We start from the raw sequence: 18,961 nt of genomic DNA, 5'->3' as shown, positions 1-18,961 counted from the left end.
ATCTCTTGGGACCCCCAGAGCCGTCCCGAGGAGCTGGGTTCTTTAGGGAGAGGTTTGGTTATTTGGAGCTCCCAAGAACTGAGCTCCTGAGTCAGAAACTCTTAAGTCAAAGTTTTCAAACCATGATCAATCTAGGGCTACACCTTGGAGGCCACTGTGAGGAAGGGGAACCCCCCCTAATCCTCCCAATTCCCCCCTCTTTCTGCTTCAACCCGAGGACCCCTATTTGAATCTACTGGTTCTTTAAGAGTTCTTCATACAAATTTTGTTTGGAGAAAGCCTTCTGGAATTAAAAAGAAATGGTTTTAAAGCCGTGTTCAAATATTTGTCTTATTCTACCAACATCTTCAAAATGTTTTACAGCTCACTTTATAAAAAATAATACCTCGATATTTTTATCTTGTATGTTTTTGACTTACTCACACGGAAGTGGGCTCAGAAAGGTTAAGTGGCTTGCCCAGGATCACACAGCATGTGTGTGGTCTGGATTCAAATTCAAGCGGTCTGGCTCCACCGTCCTTCTCGTGGCCTCTCCAGGGGAACTTGGTGTGTCCCCACCAGGGCCCTGGAGCTGACACTGCCTGTGCCCACCTTTCAGTGCTGCATCGACAACTTTGAGGAGATCGTCAAGCTGCTCCTCTCCCACGGTGCGAACGTGAACGCCAAGGACAACGAGCTGTGGACGCCCCTGCATGCTGCGGCCACCTGCGGCCACATCAACCTGGTGAAAATCCTCGTGCAGTAGTACGTGCCCCCAAACCCCCAAGTACAGCTTCCCATCGGCCTTTGGCTGTTTCCAGTTTTTTTCTCATCTCTTTCCTTTCCCTTTTCCCTCCTCTCTCTGCCCCTTTCTCTGTCTTTTAGTGCCTGTCATTTTCTCTTTCTCCTCACATCCTCTCTTTGTTTCTGCCTGTTTCTCTGTTTCTCTCTCCTCTTCTTCCCCCAAGTTTCCTTCTTTTCTCTCCATCTCTTTCTCTCCTTCACTCTCGGTCTCACCCTGTCTTTTCCACTACATGTCTCTCTTCATTGTCTCTCTCTCTTTTCATTCTCTTTCTATCCCCAAATTTTATTGTGACAAAATGTACATGACATAAAATTTACCATCGTAACCATTTTAAGTGTAGAGTTGAGTGGTTTTAAGTACATTCACATTCATGTGCAACCATCACCACCATCCACTTCTAGAACTCTCTAATCTTCTCAAATCGAAATTCTATCCCCATTAAACAGTAACTCTCCATTCTCCTCTCCCTCAAGCCCCTAGAAACCACCAGCTTTCCGTCTCTGGTTTTAACTACTCTAGGTAACTCATATAAGTATCTGTCTTTTTGTGACTGATTTTATTTCACTTAGCACAATACTCAAGGTTTATCCATATTGTAGCATATGTCAGAATTTCTTTCCTTTTTAAGGCTGAATAATATTTTCATTGCTCTTATATACACCACATTTTGCTTGTCCATTCATCTGTCAATGGACACTTGGGTTGCTTCTAGGTTTTAGCTATTGTGAATAATACTACTGTGCACATGTCTCAAGACCCTGCTTTCAATTCTTTTGAGTATATACCCAGAGTAGAATTGCTGCATCATGTGGTACTTCTATTTTTAACTTTTTGAGAAACTACCATACTATTTTTCACAGCAGCTGCACCATTTCACTTTACCATCAACAGTGCACAAAGGTTCCTCTTTTTCCACATCTTTGCCAACACTTATTTTCTGTTTTTTTTTTTTTTTTTAATATAGTAGCCATCCTAATAAGTGTGAGCTGGTATCTTACAGTACTGTTAATTTGCATTTCCCTAATGATTAGTGATTCTGAGCATCTTTTGTGCGCTTATTGGCCATTTATACATCTATTCAAGTCCTTTGCCCATTTTTTAATTTTGTGAGGGTTTTTTTTTTGTTTTATTGTTGAGTTTTAATTCTCTATATCATATATGTGATTTGTGAATATTTTCTACTATTCTATGGGTTGTCTTTGTGCTCTGTTTTTAGTGTCTTTCGATGCACAAATTTTAAAATTTTTCATGGAGCCCAGTTTGTCTGTTTTTTTCTTTTGTTGCCTGTGCCTTTAGTGTCATAGCCAAGAAATGATAGCCAAATCCAATGTCATGAAGCTTTTGCCCTGTGTTTCTAAGAGTGTTATAGTTTTAGGTCTTATATTCAGATCTTTATCATTTTGAGTTAATTTTTGTATGGTGTTAGTAAGGGTTCAACTTCACCCTTTTGCATAATATCCAGTTTTCTCAACACCATTTATTGAAAAGACTTTCCTTTCCCCAATGAATGGTCTTGGTGCCCTTGCTGAAAATTGTTACACCACATATGTGAGGGTCTTTATTTTTTCTGGGCTCTGTATTTTATTCCATTGGTCTATGTGCCTTTATTTCAGTGTCATACTGTTTTGATTACTATAACTTTGTAGTAAGTTTTGAACTCAGGAATTCTCCACATTCTCCTTTTTCAAGATTGTTTGGTTATTTGGGGTCCTTAAGATTCCATATGAATTTTAGGATGGATTTTTCTATTTCTACAAAAAAAAAAATCACTGGGATTTTTATAGGAATTGCTTGGAATCTGTAGATCGCTTTGGATAGTACTGACATCTTAAGAATATTAAGACTTCCAATCCATGAACATGGGATACGTTTCCATTTAATTTTGTCTACTTTCATTTCTTTCAGCAATGCTTTGTGGTTTTCACTGTGCAAGTCCTTTGCCTGTTGGTTAAGTTAATTCCTAAGTACTTTATTCTTTTTGATGCCGTTGTAACTGAAATTAGTTTTGCATTTTTCTTTTTCAGATTGTTCATTATTAGTCTATACAAATGCAGCTCATTTGTGTGTATTGACTTGTATCTTGCTACTTTGCTGAACTCATTTATTAGTTCTAAAATTTTTTGTGTGGAATTTTTTTCTTCTCTTCCAATTTAGATGCTTTTTATTTCTTTTCATGGCCTAATTTCCCTGGCTAGAGCTTCCAGAATTATGTTACATAGAAGTGCTGGAAGCAGTTTCTGATATTACAGGAAAAGCTTTCAGTCTTTTGCCATTAAGTTTGATGTTTGCTGTGTTTTTTCTTATATGGATTTTATTATGTTGAGTTAGTTTTCCCCTATTCCTAGTTTGTTGAGTGTTCTTATTATGAAAGAGTGTTGAATTTTGTCCAATGCTTATTCTCTTTCGAGATGATCATGTGTTTTTTTCTTTCATTCTGTTAATGTGTGTTACATCAATCAATACATTTTCATACATTGAATCATCCTTGCATTACAGGAATAAATCTCATTTGGTCATGGTATATAATCCTTTTAATATGCTACTGGATTTGGTTTACTAGTATTTTATTGAGAATTTTTGCATGTGTCATAGGATTATTGGTCTGTGATTTTCTTGTCTTGTAGTGTCTTCATCTGCCTTTGGTATTAAGATATCATTCTCTTTTTAAAAATATCTTCTTCTCTGTTGGTCTCCGTAAGTCTATGAGTCTGTGTTCATATCCTCCATTCTGTTTATGTATTATTCCCATTTTTGTTTTACTTGCTATCATTTAAAAAAAAAAAAAAAGAGCAAGCATACTTTCTTGGCCCTGCTCCCAAATCCTGTTTTTATGTTTGCTTTGGGGGACTCCAAGCAACAGTGTCTTTCCCAGGAATAAGGCTATTTCTCTTTATACTGCTCTAATAATGGTCTTTATCTGTCCCTGAAGTTCTTTCTAGTCTGCTCAGGTTCTATAAACACACAAAAAGGGCAACATTCAATTGAGTTCATCTAATAACTCATGGGCACTTGAGCTGGGTCAGGCCCTGTGCACTCAGGGATGCAAAAGTCCAGAGGAAGCAGGCAGGAAATAAGATGATTTCAGTACCGGGGTCAACGCAGAGTGAGACCAGTGGATTGGGGCCCCTGGAGGTCAAGGAGGTCATCTGAGTGCAGGGCATCAGGAAGGGTGGCTGAGAGCAGGTAACCTTTTATGGAGGTTTTGGCAGAACAGCAGTAGGGGCCCACTGGGCGGCTGCTGGGTCATGGAGATGACAGTACTGCTGCCCTGCCTCAGAGCAGTGGTTGAGCTTGCCCAAGGGTATACAGGAGGTCAGAGAGGTCGCGGTGGAGGGCTGTTAGGCCAAAGGACTGGCTGGTGGCCCGTGCATACAACTCAAAAGAGAACCGGGGTGTGGCTAAGCCTGCCCGGAGCATCAAGTGGCCACAGCCTGAGCAGTGATGGTGTGAGAGGAAAAGGGGGTACCAGCCTGGTACAGTGAGTCTCCAGCCTGATCTGTACCAGGATCACGCAGGATATTGGCTTAGAATTTGTAACCTGAGCCCCACCCCATGGAGATTCTTTTGGGAGGTCTGCAGGGGAGCCCTGAAGCTGCATTTTATTTTAGTTCCAGGTAATTCTGCTGCAGAGCATCCCAGGACCACATGTGGCCCCCAGAGCAGATTCTTCCAGGCAGCCCCAGACTCTGGTCAGCCTTTTGGGCTGGAACTTAGAGGCAGAGGTGCAGGATAGCAAGGATGTTTCTGCATGTGGGCAAAGATTGAAATAGAACATGGAGTGAAAAAGAGCTGGTGCAAGTTTGAGTCTTGACCCTCCCACATCCCAGCGGTATAACCATGGACAAGTGACTGAACCGTCTGGGTCTTTGCTTCCCCTTGAGTGAGATGGGGCCAACAACACCATCTCACTCAAGGGGAGGACTGTTGTGAGGGTTAAATAGGATGATGTGTATCAAGGACTTAGATCAAGCCTGATTCTTAGCAGATGCCTGGTAAGTGGTGCTGCCACCATTAATGTTATTTTCCTTATTGTTGCCAGGGAGGGCTTTAACATCTGTCCTCACGTGCCTGTCTGCTGGCTCGACAGAGCGGGAAGCTGGGGGAGGTCTGCTGGGCCAGCTCTCCTAGGATTTTGGCCTCTTTCCGTTCGGGGCCACCAGGATCCTGATGTCGTTATCCTCGCTGGGTGCACCTTGGTGGAGTTGTAGGTGCTGGTTGAGCCGTGGGGTTGCGAGTGAGTGGCCGAGGGCAGAGGCAGCCAGACCAGCCCTAGCTACAGCTCCCTGGCCCTCACCCCGGCCCTTTCTTCACAGTGGGGCCGACCTGCTTGCTGTTAACTCCGACGGGAACATGCCATACGACCTCTGTGAGGATGAGCCCACGCTGGATGTCATTGAGACATGCATGGCATACCAGGGTAAGAGCAGGACTGTAAATGGGCTCGGGGCACTACTGCAGTGAGCAATAGTGCAGGTGAACAAGGCAATGAGCTCTGTACTTGCCTGCATCATGCTCAGCGCTCAGGAGAGGGCCGGGTCCCCACGATTCTTGCTTTCGTGTGATGAACAAGATGAGGACACGACAGGACCCTGGAAAATGTGCTGTGCAGAAGGGAGGTATTGTTCTCTGCCGTGTCACCCACACATGCAGGCGGTCTCAGCTGGACTTGTCCCCTCTTCGTCAGCTGTGACAACTCAATAAACAGTCACAATAAAGATATATTCCCATTTTGGAAAATAATAAAAAGTCAGGAACATAGACATGTGCCTGCCAGGCACCATGCTGGCTGCCAGGGGCCGGGATAAACAAGATGTGGGCTGTTCTCTCACACAAATGAGCTTCAGAGAGGAAACAAATGCAGCAATCAGAGAGACCCGCCTGCCCCCACCACCCTCATACATACTTCTGAAGCCCCTCCTCAGAGGGAACCGCAAATCCAGACCCTCCGCTGCAGCTGGAGTTCCTGCCAGGGCCCCGCCCTTGTGTTTCTCCCCAGATCCCAGTGATGACTGCCCACGTGGCTGCTCCATTCCCTGGCACGTGGGCTCTCACTACTCACCTTGCGCAGACGTTCTTACCAGTGTTCTTGCCCGTCTGGCGAATCCATGGCCCCCTTCTCGGAATCACGCTTTTGCGTGCTGTTACCCAAACCATAGGATTGTGAAGGAAACCAATTATATTAAAATAAAGCTACCTGAATAATTTTAAATGCGTTATATACAAACTTTATTAATTCATGAAACAGTGAGATAAGATGAAAACACCTATAGTTTCAGTTAGCAACAAAGTCCCAGGAAATGTTAATTCTACTGTGGGCTTTACCTATGTTCTAACGGAAGGAAATGTTATTTGTCGTTTAAAGGTTAATGAAAATAAATATGTAACTTTTTTTTCCTTTCAAGTTTATAGGCCTCCCCTGATTCTAGCCGGGAGTGGACCTTTTCATAGAGCATGCCGCTCTCTTTTAAAATACCATTAGTAGCTGCCAATAACAATGTTTTTTAGCCAGAGATTCAGGCTTTCAAATGTTATTCTGGGTCCATCCACCTCAACTCTCCATCTGAAAGATACACATTCCTTAATTCAGTCATTCCCATAACAAAATTCATTGAGCCTCATGCAGGGTCCTGCAAATACAACTGTGCATGAGATAAAGGACACTAACAGACCCCGGTGAGGTAGGGTGGTCAGAGGAAGGCAGTTGGGGAGGTGATCCAGGCCGGACCTAGAAGGTAAGACCGAGCCAGCCATTTGAGCAGTTGGAGGTGGGTAGGCGGAATGTAAGGATTTCCACGTAGAAGAACAACATCTGTAACAGTAACCGATATCATTACGGAGCCTACAGGGTGCCAGGCAGGGGTGGCCCTTGTTGCATGGACCAGCGCATGATGTCTGTGTTCACTGGGCCTAGAAGACAACCATCTGTGGGCATGTCTGTCTACCCCCTTGATTGGCAGACCCTGGGGAAAAGGAGCCTTGCTTCTCCCATCTGCTTCCCTTCCCCACCTGGGGGCCTAGTCCTGGAGGCGCTGACTTAATCCCCTCTTCTTCCTGCAGGCATCACCCAAGAGAAAATCAACGAGATGCGGGCGGCTCCCGAGCAGCAGATGATTTCGGATATCCACTGTATGATTGCAGCGGGCCAGGACCTTGACTGGATAGATGCCCAGGGTGCCACGCTGGTGAGGACAGGGGCCACAACCAAGCCCAGCTAGAGCTGAAGTGGGCCAGCACCTGGTGGAGGCTACGCCTGTGCAGTTGGGGCCTCTGTTTCCTCCCAGACAGTCTTCTGCTGGCTTCCTTGGGCTCTCATTTCCATCTCCCGCCTTGGCTGGGCAGTTGGTTTCTCGTTAGCTGTCTCCTTCTCACTCCTGCATCCATTCATGCCCATGGTGCACTTTGTCATCACTTAGGGCTCTCTAAGCATGTTAATCACATACTGAGTTTTCATAGTGTGTTAAGTATTTTATGTATTTTCTGGGAGATCGAACAAGCGAGACAACTAAGTTCGGCAAGGTGACATCCATCACTGGAGAGGACCGGGGTCCTCGATGGGTGGCTTTCCCTTATCAGAGCATTGGTTACCATTGCTGAGTAATAAACCATCTCAAAACTCAGTATCTTAAAACAAAAAGAAAAATTTATTATCTCACATCGTTTCCGTGGGTCAGGGAATTGGGAAGGGTGTAGCTGGGTGGCTCTGGCTGGGAGCCTTTCATGAAGTTGCAAGCAAGATGCCACCCAGGCGGTGGTTATCTGAAGGCTTGACTGGAGCTGGAAGACTTACTTCTAGGATTGGCCGGCAAGTTAGTGCTGGCTCTTGGCAGGAGTCCTCATTTTCTTGCCTCCTTGGGGCCTCTCTTTAGGGCTACTTAAATGTTCTCACAACATGGAGGCTCCTTCCTCCAGAGTGATTAATCCAAGAAAGCATAAGGTGGAAGCAGCAATGCCTTTTATGACCTAGCTCAGAAATCATACACCGGCCCTTCACAATATCCTTCTTGTGAGAAGTGAGTCACTTAATATGGCTCATAGTCAAGGAAAGAGAAATTAAGCTCCATCTTTTAAAGGGAAAAAATTTATAGACATATTTCAAAACCACCATATTGGACCTGAGACCCCTTCTACAGGACTCAGCGCATAGTAAAGACTTAGTAAATGCTATTGTCTTAACCACAGGGGCTCTAAGACTAATCATGGGGGAGAGAGCTCACCCTTCTGCTTTACTTTCTAGGTCCACATTGCAGACTTAATAACCTTCTTCAATGTGGCTGATCTTTCCACCTCATTCTATTCCATTTTACTGGCCCCAAGAATGATTGGGGACTTGGGTCAGGGAGAGAGTTATCCCACCTCCAAATGTGGGGCCAGCCCTTAGGGAATGCTCCCTTCTTTCCTCTCCTTCAGCTGCACATAGCTGGAGCCAATGGATACCTGCGGGCGGCCGAGCTCCTCCTGGACCACGGAGTGCGTGTGGATGTGAAGGACTGGGATGGCTGGGAGCCACTGCACGCAGCTGCCTTCTGGGGACAGGTAGTTCTCACCCACGGGGCTTTGAGGGAGACCAGCACAGGGTCAACCTACTGTCCTTTGGGCTGGCAGTTGGTTCAAAAGAACATAAGACCCACTTAAGGTGTTGACTATAGCTAGTTTATGGGACATAAAAAGGCCAAGGGAGTTTGCAAAAGCATTTGACAAGTTATGTTCTAACAGGATGATAATCAAATTTGCCAAATTAGAAAATTCCCAGCATTTCTTCTTTGAGTAGTTTCTGCATTTGTTTCTCAAATATAAAACTCTGATTGTAGCTTTTACAATCCCTCCATAGACCCCTGACAGCTCCAGAGTTATGGCTGACCCTTCTTCTTCTGTCCCTTGTTTCAGGCATGCTAGAGGAGGGGTCAGGTACATTGCATCCCAGGATTCCTGGCCCAGGGTGTAGCGCCTTCTCTGAGAATAAACTTTGGTCACCATTCTTTTGGTCATATTCTAAGAAGCTGTAAGCACTCTCTACCTCCTAGGCTTTCTGACCCTTGGGAAGAGGGAACATAGGCTTCTTCCTATGTTTCAGATGCAGATGGCAGAGCTATTAGTATCCCATGGGGCCAGTCTCAGTGCTAGGACATCCATGGATGAGATGCCAATAGGTAAGTCCAGCATAACCCCTGGTACACACATAGGCACTCATTAATTTCTGGGTGGGTTAGAGACATAAATGGATTAATATATGGTTAGATAAATGCTGGAGTGGTTTTTATATGGATAGATGGATGAATAAATAAATTGATGGATGCATAGATAGATAAATGTATGCATAAGTGGATGAACGCATGGATGGATGGATGGATGGATGGATAAAAGAATAGATGGGTAGAGGATGAATCTATGGATGGATGACTAGGTCTGTGAACAGATAGATGAATGGAAGAATCAGTTGGGTTGAGTGAGTAAGGATATAAAATTTTAGCATCTTTGAATAATTTCTTCCTTGGGCTACATGAGGTACATGCTTATTTCTGTTGATACTTTATGTGTCAGTGAAGAGTTGATTGACTTCTCTTGGAAACTATCAAAGACCTATGACTCCTTTGGTCATAGCTGTGAAACTTAGGAGTTGTGACTGTGCATGGAATCTGGGTTTCCTGTTCTTACTCTCCTCTAAGGATTGGGTTGTAGCCCAGGAAATAAAGCTGGCATTATTTTTTCCCCTTCCTGCATGCCCCAAAGGATGCTGGGAGTTTTCAGTGGGTTGGGGTGGTAGCTCCTCTGGCCTGGAGGACCCCCCACAACAGACTCCTCTGCCATTTCAGACCTGTGTGAGGAGGAGGAGTTCAAGGTCCTGCTTTTGGAGCTAAAACACAAGCACGACGTGATCATGAAGTCACAGCTGAGGCACAAGTCATCCTTAAGCCGGAGGACGTCCAGTGCAGGCAGCCGTGGGTAAGTTCAGGGGCTGGGCAGCCAGGGGTTCCCATACATGCTTATGCATCTGGTGACCAGATGCAGGTTCCAGCATCCCCCCCACTCTCCCTTCAGGAAGGTGGTGCGTCGAGCCAGCCTGTCGGATAGGACCAACCTGTACAGGAAGGAGTATGAGGGAGAGGCCATTCTGTGGCAGCAGCGGAGTGCGGCTGAGGATCAGCGGACCTCGACCTACAACGGGGACATCAGGGAGACCAGGACAGACCAAGAGAATAAGGACCCAGTGAGTGTGCCTCATGCCCCAGCGTCAGCTGCTGCCATGGGAGGAGGACAGGGCCCCAGCCTGGTCTTGCTTCTTCGTCTGTGAGCATTCAGAAGGAAGTTAGCTGGGCTGGGCCCTCAAACCAGCTGGCTTGCCTCTGATGGTGGTAGCTCGATGAGGCGAGCCCAGGGTGTGTTCAAGCCCGGGCCAGGAGCTCTGGCGCACAGGAAGTGAGTGACAGCCGTGTGCCTGCTTGTGTTCCAGCAGATCTCATTTGGGGCTCCTGAGAGAAAGAGGTTCAGTAGGGCAGCCACCCTGGGAACTGAAGACAGTAAAATTTTCTTGGGAGGAGTATAACAAGGTGTTGAGAACTGTGTTCACCAGAACACATCTGATTGGAAAAAAGTTTCTGAAAAACTGAGTAGGATGCTGGTAGGACCTCTGAGAAGCCTGCCCCCATAGTAGCCAATGGTCCCGGGCTTTAAACTGCTTCCCGAAAAGGATGCTGTGTTGGTTTCCTAGGCGTGCTGTTAGAAATTACTGCAAAGTTGAAGTTTAAAACAGCAGAAATTCATTCTCTCACGGTTCTGGAGGCTATAAGTCTAAAAAGCAAGACATCAATGGGGTTAGTTCCTTCTGGGGACCTTGCAGGGGAGTCTGCTCAAGCATCCCTTGGCTTTTGCTGGGACGACTCCAATCTCTGCCTGTTTTCATGTGGCCTTCTTCCTCACATGAGTGTCTGTGTCTCTGTTTTCCCTTTTTAGAAAGACACCAGTCATTGGATTAGGGCCAACCCTTATCCAGTATGACTTCATCTTAATTTAACTAATTACATCTGCAACGACCCTACTTACGAATAAGGTCACATTCAGAGACGTGGGTTGGACATGAATTTTGCAGAGATACTATTTAACTCAGTGCTGAGGCACTCAGGTCCATGTGTGGCTGCTGTCTGCTGAGTGGGGCAAGCAAGTTCGGGGCAGAGCAGAATTGTTGGGAACAAGAAGGAAGAGGCTGACCATACCTGCAGTGGTCTGCCTTTTTGGTTTTTCCACCACAGAGTGAGCAGCTAGAAACATTTCTAGAGACTATCACTTTGACAGGATGCAAAACGATTAGCTGCCTAGCGTGCCCATGTATCTCAATGGGACCTTGCTTCCTTATATGAACAGAAGGTCACATGTGGACTGATCTCTCCAGTAGGAGTGACAGTGCCTATTGAAGGAAATTCCAAGGCTTTGTTCCATCAAGTTCCTAAACTTGGGAGTTGGGGAACAAAGAGTTGTAGATTGAAATCAAATCACATTTCAAATACCTCCCAGCTATGCTTTATTTATTTTTCTTTGTGATTTATGTATTTCTTGGAGATCTTTCCAAGAAATGGAGATTCTTGGACTCTCAAGTCAGCACATGGAGATTGCCTTTATTCTTTTTACTAGCCGCAGACTATTCCAGTACAAGGAGTTGCCATAATTTCCCACCTGCCTAACTCTGACTTTTAGGCTTTGCTCTCCTGAGGAATATATCTGTGAAACAAAGTGGCAGTTTACATGCCTAGCTGTTTACCCACACCCTTGCCAACAATGAGTAATAGCAAACTTTGAAAATATTTGTCAATATGACAGGTAAAAGTTTTGTTGTTTTAATTTTTATGTCATTAATTATTAGCGAGGTTGAATTTTTTCCCCATGTTTACATGCTATATTTTGCTGTGAGCTGTATATTAGTGTCCTTTGTTGAATTTTCTTTTCTGTTGGGTAGTCGTGTTTTTTAAATGGACTTCTAAGAGATCTTTATTTATTTGGAAAATTGGTCTCTTTTCTGTCATATATGATATAGATTCTTTTTTCAGTTTTGTCATAAGTCTTTTGACTTTATGGTAATTTTTGCTAGGCTTTATATTTTTGTTACTATCAAATAAATCTACCTTTTTGTTTGTAGTTTCTAGGCAGCAGCTACTTTGAAAGCTCTTTTTATCCCAGGATTTCTGGGTAGAAAGGACCTCTGGGTAAGAATCTCTGCCATTTAGAGTAGAGAAATGCTGGAAATAAAGAGGAAGGATTGCAAGAGAACAGAAACCCAACTGAAATCTACTTATACAAAAAAACGGAGTTTACTGGCTCATGTCACTGGAAAGTCTGGGCCCAACTGGATCCAGAGGCTCAAAACACACCATCGGGAATACAGTGTCTGCCTGTCTGTCTCTCTGTCTGTCTGTCTGTCTCTTTCAGTCTTCCTTCATGTTAGCTTCACTGTCAGGTAGATCCTTTGATATATATGGTGCCTCCAGAGCCCAATACCGTACATCATTCTTACCACCCTCCATTTCTATAGAAACAGAACTTCTCTTTCCCAATCATTCTAGCAAAAGTCTCAGGGTTAGACTCGTCGAACCAATTTCAATAAAGAACCCGTGCCTGAACCAATTCCTTTAGTGACTATGCTAACTGTCCAGGCCTGATTCATGGCCCAACCCCTGGACCAAGGATGAGTTGGGTGAGTTTCCCAAATCAAAATGGAGGTCCTATGACCCAGGTAGGGAGAACAGGTGGAGGACAGGTTCAGTCAATAATGCCCTCAGCAGAGGTGAGGATGGGGCATGGGTTCAGATCCTCCAGCCGCCTGGTAATGTTGTCCTTTTACTCTCAGAACCCCCGGCTAGAGAAGCCCGTGCTGCTCTCTGAGTTTCCTACCAAGATCCCACGAAGTGAAATGGACGTGCCTGTTGAGAACGGCCTCCGGGCCCCGGTCAGTGCCTACCAGTACGCACTGTCCAACGGGGATGTGTGGAAGGTGCACGAGGTGCCCGACTACAACATGGTCTACGGCAACCCTGGTGTGGCCAATGCCACCCCACCCTGGAGTGGCTACAAGGAACAGAGTCCCCAGACGCTTCTGGAGCTGAAGCGGCAGCGGGCTGCAGCTAAGCTGCTCAGCCATCCCTTCCTGAGCACCCACCTGGGCAGCAGCATGGCCAGGACGGGCGAGAGCAGCAGCGAAGGCAAGGCCCCCTTGATTGGAGGCAGAACTTCACCATACAGCAGCAATGGGACATCGGTGTATTACACGGTCACCAGCGGAGATCCCCCACTCTTGAAGTTCAAGGCCCCCATGGAGGAGATGGAGGAGAAGGTCCACGGCTGCTGCCGCATCTCCTAGTCACCATGTGATGGAGGAAAGAGATGCTTCAGGGAGGGCTCCTCGGAATCCAGGCCAGCCCAGCAACCCTGGCTGGGGAGGCTTCGGAGGACAGCTACGGGGAGGTGGGCTCTGCTTTCCTGAGGAACGCTGACCCCACCTCTCAGCTAGCTGCCCATAGCACCACCCATTCCCATGGTTCTGCTTTCTGCTGCATTGTCTGCTATCAGAAACAAGGCCTCTCTAGTGGCTTCTCGGCTCACCCTGCTGTCAGAGTTTGGGAGGGAGGACTGGGATTCCAGTTCTGTTGTTGGGAAAGGCTTCTCTGGACCAGTACTCACATGTCACATATCAACACATACGCACACCCGTGTACACGCATGCTCGATCAACATGTGTGGTAATGACAGCTGGGCTCATGGAAGCAGGTGGGACTGAGAATTTTTAGAATATTCCCAAACAGATTGAGGTTAAGACTCAGAGTTATGTCACCACTGCCAATGTGACTGTAGCAGGAGAGGAGGCCTGCTAAGCTGAGACCCAGAGTCCTACCATGTTCTGGGCCACCATCCACATCAGGCAGGAGCAGGAAGTCCTCTCTGTGTTCAGAGGGAGCCATGAACCCACCTGGGTAGATGAAATGGACACAGACCTTCTCCCCACAGCCTTGCCCGTGCTAGGAGCCAGCTGTGTGACCACCCAGAGGTCAAGGTAGAAAACCAGGCTATTCCATTCCTGGAATAATCCAAAACACATTTTTGCAATTGAATGGAAGCATCAGAAAGTGGAAGGGCCAGGGAATAAAGTGTTTCCAAAAGTGCATTTGATAAAGGAATTCTTTTAAGATGCAAAAATCTAAGTGGGAGGTAACTGAATTTGGCTGCTTTCATGGATAGTCTCTTGGTCACTAGGTTCTTTTGACTGGTATTGGAAAATGAGCTAAGCGAGGAGCTTCAGTTGGTAGAACTTTTCCAGGAAAAGGGGTGAGTTCATGTTGGTAATTTCTGCAGATGTGTCTGGTAACCATGACGGAGCCCAGTGCCCTGGCTGATGTTTGTGAATTTCCAGACAGTTTCAGTTCAGCCTGTCTCTGCTGGCCCTCCTTGGACTGAGCCATCAGAGTGAGCAGTGAGGGGCTGGCTGCAGCTGCCTACCCATCCCAGGCCCAGCTTGGCCCTTTCTGGAATGCTCGGCGAGACAAGCTTGTCAGTTGGCCCTTGTGGGTTCCTGCCTGGCCCAGGGGTTCCCAGCCTGCTCCTGCCAGAGTGGTGATGCCCCAAGGCTGCAAACCCAAGGTGCCCATGGCCAACACCCTGCATTGCATTCAGGAGAGTGGTGGTGGGGCTAGAGCTGTGTCCCACCCCAGTCCTGCAATCTCCCTGATGCTGGCCACACATTCTCTCATGAGCCCCTTTGAAATTGTCACCATGAGTTAGGCACTATCCACAGGCTTGGCCAAAACCCATTGGTATAAACTAACAAGCAGGTTTGATCCCTGCTCTGTCAGCCTTTTATTTGTCCTAAAACTACCTCTTTAGAGCTCAGAAGGGGCCCCCTGGATCCATATTCTGTGATTTGGGGGACAAACTGGGATTCCCTTTAACTCTCTTCTTTCTGAGCCTATGAAAAAAGTCTCCCTGAGAGGCACCTGGGCCACGGGCTAGGGCTGGAGAAGCCCCCCTTTTGCCACAACCCTAGTAATGGGTCTGCTCTTTGTCGGTCTCAGTCCCCACTGTGGACTCCATGGCCCCCATAACCCACAGAGGGAGCTGGGTCCCTGGGAGCCTGGCCGATGCTTTACCAAGAGCAGGGCAGCTGGCCCAGAGAGCACGGGGCACAAGGGAGTCACTGTGTCCCTGGTGGCTCCTGGATGCATGGAGGGTCATAGCATCAGGCCACCTACACCCCAGCTCCAGGACAGATCCAGTCAAGGTGGAGGGGCTGGTCAGGGGACTACAGACATATGTATGATGCCTCCCGTGTCCCTGGGGGGCATGGTGCGGGCTCTCTAGCATATCAGCCTATGGCTGGAGCAGGTCAGGGATGATCTAAAACACATATACTTTTGGCTTTAAAACAGTGTTCAGATCAGACTAACACTGAAATTCCTCTTGAGCCGACTTAAGCTGCAAGCTGGGGAGTGCCGAGAAGCCGCACGCTCCTCAGGAGAGAGCTGTGCAGATTTTTGGATCTCCTTGCTCAGAGGCCAGAAACTGGAGGTATCTGAGCCCTTCTGGCCACGCCCTCTTTCTCCCTTGCTTCCTGCCTCCTGGGCCATTCCTCTCCCACCCAGAGGGCTGGGAACCCCAGCTCATTCCCCAACAGGAGCCAACTGCAGCCTCTTGAGCACTAGCTCACCTTTTCAGTCAGGGATAAACCATTCCCTGTTAGGGCTTCAAGTACCGGGGGGTACTTTCCCTGTCGGTTTCTTGGATATTGAAAGACAGGCTGGGGCTAAGGTCATCCGATTATTCACTCATGTAGTTTATTGAGTAGCTGTGACATACCAGGCACTATGTTAGGTTCTGGGGATAAAAGAGGACCGAGATAGAGTGAGGAGACTGCTCTCTACAGTGGGCGTTAGCAGGAGCCCATCCAAGTCACCTGAGACAGAGTGACTGCATCCGGGCCCAGCATCCCTTTGCTTTTCATTTCCTGGACTCCCTAGGGTATGAATCCCTTCAGGTGGGAAACAGCTGTCATGGCCACTCCTGGAAGATATTTGCCACTAAACATAGATGTTGGATCTTGCATTCCAGGCAGACACCATCCCAAGTCCATGTGGAACTCTCAGGGATAGAGCTGTCTTCAGGCCAGCATCTTTGGGGCACTATACAATAGCATTTTGAGGTCAGTGTCTAGGAGAATAAGGAGTGGAATATACTGCCCAATGCATCTCAGGGTCTTAAACTCAGTGTCTCTTGCCCATTTTTGGTCACTTATGTAGTCTTCCTGCCCCACCCATGGATACTGGCAGGGAAAGGAGCTTCTCTGTTAACATTGAAGCCTTTCCTCATGATTCTGCCTCTTTTCTTGGCAGGCATAGATCAAGGGGCTGGGAGAAAGCTGGCGAGGTCGGCCAGATGCCCAGCTCCTGCTGAGACCCAGGTCTAGTGGCAGGTCCTGGCAGATTAAAGGAGGTTACTTCCCAAGCAGGTGCCACATGGCTCACTGTGAGCTCTGGCCTTTGCTCCCACCCTATGCCCCAGACAATTGAAGACTGGTGGCTATCACCAGATAGTCATCAGTGGCTGACCAGTACCTGAGGGAAGCTGAATGAACCCTAGACCCAGATCTACTGAAGACCGCAGGATGTAATTCTCCATCAAATATGCAGCATTGATGAAACTGCACTGTTTGAGGAATTTAAATGGCCTTGGAAACTTAACGAGGGTATGTCCCCTGTCCTATCCTACCACAGTTTGCTGGCTTTGTAATAACATGAGACAATTTGGATTATTGGTATCAGATACCATTTGATCTTGAGTCTCTCTCCCACCTGCTTTCCCAGAGCAAGGTACTGGGGCACTTTCCAGAAGGCACTCCTTACAAGATGATCGGAAGGACCATGTTTAACTCTTGCTGTTGTAGCCTGGGGATAACTTCCCCTTCCCCAGGGCACATAAGAGCAAAGCGTCATGTGGTCAGTGGATAATCCCACAGAAGTGACCCTCTTTGCCAAAAGCTATAGCCCTCTACTTGACAAGAGTCTCTCACTGGCCAATTGGCCAGAGGGCCTGCTCCCCATGGGCACGTAAGTGCCGCAGTGCGGGGCTGGGCTCTGCGCACCCAGGAAAAGTCTGCAGACCCCCAGCCCTCCGCAATAATTCACCAGACCAGAAGCCACTGATGTACAGAGAAAACTTAAGAAAAATGTATTTTATGTGAAAAGAAGTTAACTCTGTATACTGTATCAGCAGCTTTGTGTAAAAAATGGCAATCAAGAGAGTCTAATATATTTAAAATGTTTTTTAAAAAAATCTTCGCAGATCTTTGATATTGTATTGAAGTCACTTACAAGTAGCTCCTCACCATGTGACAGTGGTGGGCCTCATGTCCAAGATCATGGCCCAACCATATCCCAAAGGGGCATGCCCCTGGAGTTGCTTCCAGCTGCCAAGGCCTGTGACAGAATTCGCTGTTAAAGAGTTTTTAATTAAAATTATTAAATTCCTTTTAATAACACCTGCTAGTGTGGCTGTGGTCATTGCTGTGAGCTCACTTGAACTGTGCTGACTTGAATTCACAAAAAGGTAATGATGCCCGGAATAGAGGGTGGGGATCCCTACCCCGCCCCCTGCAACCCCTCTTCCCCCAACCCCCCAGAAGGCTCTCCCAGGAGGCCCCTAAAGTGGAGGGAGCTCTGAGGTCTCAGACATGGAGCAGATGTCTTTCTAGACTGGGAGATTGTAAAATCTGATAAATCCAAGTAAAGATGAATGAACTTCACTCTGCCAATGTCCCCTTTCAAATTAGTATGGAGCCCTATGATAGCTCATATATATATTCACACTTTTAAAAGTTTATCTGATGATATTTATGTGTAACAGTGCTGTCCCTGTGCTCTGTTCTGTTCTTGGAATCCAATGACCTGTCTCATTACCCTCTTCCCCCAACCCCACTCCAGTCTTTCTCCTCATATAGCTTATAGTGAGGAGGTAAAATACTCTATACTTTTTCACGTTGTTGCAACAACACAGCAAGTGAGACCCTGGTTATTCTCACTTTTTCAGGCAATAAAGGCATTGACAAGCTGTGTGTTGCACAGCCCCAGACCATGGTCCTTGTCTTGTCATTTGCAGACATTTGTTGGTATCCTGAAAGAGAATGGAAAGAATGCTCTCTTGGGTTCTTCTGGATACTGGATGCCAGAGCAGGGACGCATGGAAGGCCCCACCCACACTTAGGCTTGAAAAACTTCACAAACAGGCTGGGGATGGGGAAAGGATGGGAAGAACAGAGGTATCAGCTATTGGGTTTAGCACTGTAGAGCTCATGATGACCTTGATGAGAGGTTTTGGTAGAGCAGAAGGAGCACACACTTGATTGAACGGGGTTGAAGAGAGAATGAGAGGAAGACTAGAGACAGCATGTGTAGAAAACTTATTTGTGGTTTTAAGCTATTAAGATTAGCAAAGAAATAGGGAGGAAACTTCAGAGGAATGTAGGGTCGAGAGAGAGGGTTTTAAGATGAAAAATATTTCAGCATGTTTGTTAGGAATGAACCAGGAAAGAAAGGAAATGGATGATTCAAGAGAGAGGAGAGAATTAATGGAGAGACAGGTTAGCAGAAGAGGGTCTGAAAGGTAGGGCCTAAATTCAAAGGACAGCTAAACTGATTGATTGTAACAGAAGGCTCAGTAAGTAGGCAGAGATGAGGGTGGGTAGGTTAATGCGGTTTGGAGAATGTGGGAGTTGTCTCTGACTGCTTCTCTTCAGTGAAAGAGGAAGGAAACTCTAAGAATAAGAGTTAAAGGTAGTGTGGATGAGGGAAATGTAGGCTAGCAGGCGACGTTAAGGGCCCGATTGAGATGATAAACTTAAAGCACAACTAGTCAGCCTCGTTATGCTTTCTTTTCCCCAGTACTGTATGGCTGCCCGGGTGCAGGTGGAAAGTAGATGGAGAGCGGGTTTAGGTTAATCAGGGTTTCGGTTTTACCAGGCAAAAAACGATGAAGTGAGAGAAGAGAAAGCTATATGAGGGATAAAGGAGACATGGCTGGTCACGCCCAAGCTCTGAGAGCCCAGGAGCAGCGCGGTCATTGAGCCTGGGAGCGGGCTCCAGCCGCTCCTCCCTGTGCCTAGGTCTGACCGCCCTGCGCCTTGCAGGGCCGCGGTATAAGGGTGGACCAGGA

The 18,961-nt window shown here is 46.8% G+C and overlaps 1 protein-coding gene across 3 annotated transcripts in view; it reads left to right on the top strand.

The window, feature by feature from the left end:
• PPP1R16B (protein phosphatase 1 regulatory subunit 16B) overlaps positions 1–16,898 on the top strand; it is a 92,303-nt gene extending 75,405 nt beyond the window's left edge. For all 3 annotated transcript variants that reach the window (XM_036229412.1, XM_036229414.1, XM_036229415.1), the window contains 8 exons: positions 599–744; positions 5,098–5,201; positions 6,842–6,966; positions 8,192–8,317; positions 8,856–8,931; positions 9,595–9,724; positions 9,821–9,989; positions 12,618–16,898. In XM_036229412.1, the coding sequence (XP_036085305.1) occupies positions 599–744; positions 5,098–5,201; positions 6,842–6,966; positions 8,192–8,317; positions 8,856–8,931; positions 9,595–9,724; positions 9,821–9,989; positions 12,618–13,127 (1,386 nt within the window). In that variant the 3' untranslated portion in view covers positions 13,128–16,898. The remainder of the gene's footprint in view (positions 1–598; positions 745–5,097; positions 5,202–6,841; positions 6,967–8,191; positions 8,318–8,855; positions 8,932–9,594; positions 9,725–9,820; positions 9,990–12,617) is intronic.
• Positions 16,899–18,961: the final 2,063 nt, after the last annotated feature.

Source organism: Rousettus aegyptiacus, unplaced genomic scaffold (assembly GCF_014176215.1).
Source record: "Rousettus aegyptiacus isolate mRouAeg1 unplaced genomic scaffold, mRouAeg1.p scaffold_m13_p_12, whole genome shotgun sequence".
In the NCBI taxonomy this organism is placed as follows: Eukaryota; Metazoa; Chordata; class Mammalia; order Chiroptera; family Pteropodidae; genus Rousettus; species Rousettus aegyptiacus.
The sequence above is the reverse complement of the archived record's forward strand: the minus strand, read 5'-3'. Positions and strand labels throughout refer to the sequence as shown.